The following is a 3,930-nucleotide window of genomic DNA, read 5'->3' as shown; positions in this document are numbered from 1 at the left end:
GAAGCTGGGAACCCAGAAGAGGAGGTTAGGAAAGGTGCATTCTGTTAGCACAAGCCAAGAGATCTGTGCAGTTGTGGTGAATGACTTTAGGGAGAGGGGCTGTTACCTTTTTACACTGAAATAGGACAGGGTAGATTCGAGACCTAAACTAAAAGGACCAATGTTCCCAGAAACGCAAGGAAATGTCTTTGTTCTAATATACAAAATTAAGGGTTCACCAGTCAAGGGACCTCAAAAGCTGGAAACAGCCACATTATTTCTTGAACATTAGGAGTAATGGGAGGTCCAGTGTCAGAGCACATTCAGCTGGTGGTATATTTGTCATGCGATTCTCAAGTACAACCAGTGCCTGAATTGTGTTCAGCCTTGGAAATGAAGTAGGGAGTAAAAGTCTATGAAAAAGTCTACAAGCCCAATCGCTGCAGGTACCATGCAAAGGTAGAATCACTGCACGTACGGTGCAAAGGCGGAATCTTACAGGTCGAAATTTGAACCGGCCGTTGCTACAGGGTCTACGGGGGGCGTATTTAGGGTCTCCCAACAGCCAATCCTAGTGTGAGACGTATTGGGGGCGTGGCCATTGAGAGACAGTAGCCAATGGCTGAGAGGGCCATGAATAAAATTGGGATACCCAGCCCCCTCGAGGTGCGGAGGAGCAGTGGCTAGAGGAGGGTGAAAACCTGCGGCCTAGTCGGGACTCTGAGGTTTTAGTGTGAACTGTAGCCGGTATTTGAACCATCACCGCACTTCAGTTCTCGCCTGCCGTTAAACACCATGGAGGAGGCGCAGAATGAATACCAGCGGATGTTACGACGCCACCAGCGCGAAAAGAGGGAGCTGCAGGCCCACATCATGGCCATGAAGAGCGCGGTCCCGAAGACCGACAGGAAGAAAAGAAGGCAGTTGCTTCTTGAGGTGGCTCGCCTTGAGGCCGAATTGGAGCAGAAGCAGAAGCAGGAGCTGGAGGATTTCCGAAGTGCGTTCCCTGAGAACAGCGGCCTCGGTTCCGTCACTGAAGATCTGGCAAAGATGGATCTCGAGAACCAGCATCCCCGCTTCCTGAGGGCCCAGAAAAGGAGGGAAAGGAAGGCGGCGCTCGAAAGAGAGCGCGAGGAGAGGCTTACGGAGGCCCAGGTCGAGCAGCTGACCAGCTACCAGCGTGATGAGGAGAAGAGGCTGGCCGTCATCCTGGAGGCCAGGAATCTGGAGATAAAGGAAATCCAGGCTGATGGCCACTGCATGTACCGCGCCATCCTAGACCAGGTGACGGCCTTCGAGTCCGTGGAGAACCTACGGGCCCGCACCGCCGAATACATGCGGTTGCACGTCGACGAGTTCTTGCCCTTCTTTAGTGAATCTGAAACCGGCGAAGCCTACACCCGCGACGACTTCTTGCGCTACTGCGACAAGGTTGTGTGCAGCGCGTCGTGGGGAAGCCAGGTGGAGCTGAGGGCCTTGTCGCACATCCTGCAGAGCCCCATCGAGGTGATCCAGGCCGACGCACCCATCTTAATCATCGGGGAGGAGTACACCCGGAAGCCGATCACCCTCGTCTACATGCATTACGCCTGCGACCTCGGTGAGCACTACAATTCGGTGAAGCCTCTGGAGGCCGGGGCTGTCGGGGGCGCCCCCGCGAGCCTCTTCTAGGCCGCTGCCGTTGCCGTCCTTGCAGCCGTTGCTGCCGTTGCCGTTGCCGCCGCTGCTGCTGCCGCCATTGCCACGGCTGCTGGTGCTGTTGCTGCCGCCGCTGCCGTTTCTGTTGCCGGAGATGTTGCTGTTGCTCTTCCTGCCGCTGCTGTTGCCGCAGATGTTGCCGTTGCTGTTGCCGCCGATGCTGTTGCCGCCGATGCTGTTGCCGCCGTTGCTGTTGCTGCCGTTGCTGTTGCTGCGGTTGCTGCTGTTGCCGCCATCGCTGCTGTTGCTGCCGCCACCGCCGCTGCTGTTGCCGGAGATGCTGCTGTTGCCGCAGATGCTGCTGTTGCCGCCGCCTCCGCCGCTGCTGTTGCCCCAGATGTTGCTGTTGCCGCAGATGCTGCTGTTGCCGCCGCTGCCGCCGCTGATGTTGCCGCCGCCGCTGCTGTTGCCGCAGATGCTGCTGTTGCCGCCGCTGCCGCCGCTGATGTTGCCACCGCCGCTGTAGTGGTTGCCACCGGAGCAGAAAGCCACCGCTGTGCCTCCTCAGTAGGCTGTTTTTTCCAGTTTCTCTTTCTTCATTTCTCAGGTTTCTCTTTCTTCATTTCTCAGGTTTCTCTTTCTTCGTTTTACTCAAAATTCCGCCCCAGCCCTTTCCCCCTCCTGCTTTCCTTTCTCGCCATTCTGTCTCTTCTCTCTTCCTTCATTGGGTCCTTTACCCTGCAGGGTACAGGGACTCGGTACAGGGAAATGTCTGTGTTGTATCCCTCGAGGGGAGTCAGTTTCATAAGTTCCAACCACTTCTTGCCCTTAAGGGTCTTGGCCTCTCTCGCTGATAAGAATTAGTCATGTTACGATAACTGGAGGATAAAAGTGGAAGCTTGGTTTGATGCATTGTTAATTTGGGAGAAATCAGTTTAGCTCAGAATCTTCAGATTGGTGCATGGCTGTATTGCATTACTTAGATAAAGTTGGTGTTTACATGCACAAAATGCTTTGTGATTGCCTTTGGCTTAATTCTTTGACAAAAATGTATCGTGGGCTGTTTTTTGCTTTCCTTTTCACTTAAGCCCACCTACTCAGGAAAAGTGTCAAGTTATGAGCAAGACCTCCTCTACTATTGCTTTTTCTCATAAAAAACGTGTGATTTCAAATTAATTTTAGTTGTTTGTATGTTTGCTAAATTCTAAATAATAGTGTTTGTTAAATTTAGAAGTTAAACATAAGTGTTAAATATAGATTTATATATAAATATACACTGCAAGCTAGATAAGGTTTACTTTAAGATGTGAAAGATCTCAATTTGTTAAACATAGGAATGGATATGACTTTATTCAAGTAGTTGATGTATTTCATTATATCTACAACTGGTATGAAGCAAGGAGACAAACAGATAGGGAGTTTAATTTGCTGTAAGGGGTAAGTTTCCTTTATTTTCAGAAACATAGAAGTATTAGTTTATTCAAATAGTTGATCCACTTTGTTATATCCACAACTAGTATGAAATGTGAAAGATCTGAACTTAGTCATTTTCGTTAATTCGTATGAGTTCTTAGAGATAGAGAAGTATTTGTAAAAGATTTTAAAATGTATTAAAGCAGATGATCCATTTTGTTATATCTACAATTGGCATGAGATAAAAAAACGAGCAATATACTTTTTTCGATATGTGATACTTGTTGATATTTTGAATTTGCCAAAAGAATAGTAAAAGTGAAATGGTTTACAGTAAACAATTCAAATTTTTGTTAATATTCAGATGTGTTTCAGTGATGTTACTTAAATTTATTTTTAAAAATTCTTCATATACACTAAATGTTCTAAAATAAAATATAAAATGTATGCATTCCAAAAATTTTTTTAAAAAAGTAATTTGTTTAAAAATTAAAAGCAGTTGACAAAATACCTGGTTCTCTATTTTTATGTAGCTGACTTAGCTCATACAGAGTTTGCATCCCAGCGAAGGAATCTGGAAGGTTGTGGGATAGGAGTCGAGGGACAGGTGAGGCCCTGAGCGGAGGCATGGGCCTGCGGTTTGGGTGGTAGCCTGGAGCAGAGCGTTTCTCAGGGAAAGCTTTAGGGGGAACTTTATCTTGAGGCTGTCCTGAGTTGATGTTTCAGTCTATGAAAAACATGAAATGGTTTCATGGGGAATGGGAACTACCTGGAGGGCCTGGCTCTAAGCAGGTCTGGATTAAGGAGCAGGATTAGGGAAGTGGACATGGGTGAGGAAGGGGTAATAGGCTGGTGACAAGGACCCTCAGCCTGGCTGGTCTAGGGTCTAAACTGATATAG

At 48.1% G+C, this 3,930-nt stretch overlaps 1 protein-coding gene across 1 annotated transcript; it reads left to right on the top strand.

The window, feature by feature from the left end:
- The first annotated feature begins 774 nt into the window (after positions 1-774).
- On the top strand, positions 775-1,650 carry OTUD6A (OTU deubiquitinase 6A). The gene has a single exon (XM_033110615.1). The coding sequence runs from the start codon at positions 775-777 to the stop codon at positions 1,648-1,650; it is 876 nt and encodes a 291-aa protein (XP_032966506.1).
- Positions 1,651-3,930: the final 2,280 nt, after the last annotated feature.

Source organism: Rhinolophus ferrumequinum, chromosome X, assembly GCF_004115265.2.
Source record: "Rhinolophus ferrumequinum isolate MPI-CBG mRhiFer1 chromosome X, mRhiFer1_v1.p, whole genome shotgun sequence".
NCBI lineage: Eukaryota > Metazoa > Chordata > Mammalia > Chiroptera > Rhinolophidae > Rhinolophus > Rhinolophus ferrumequinum.
Note: the sequence above shows the minus strand (reverse complement) of the source record. Positions and strands in the feature narration are given on the sequence as shown.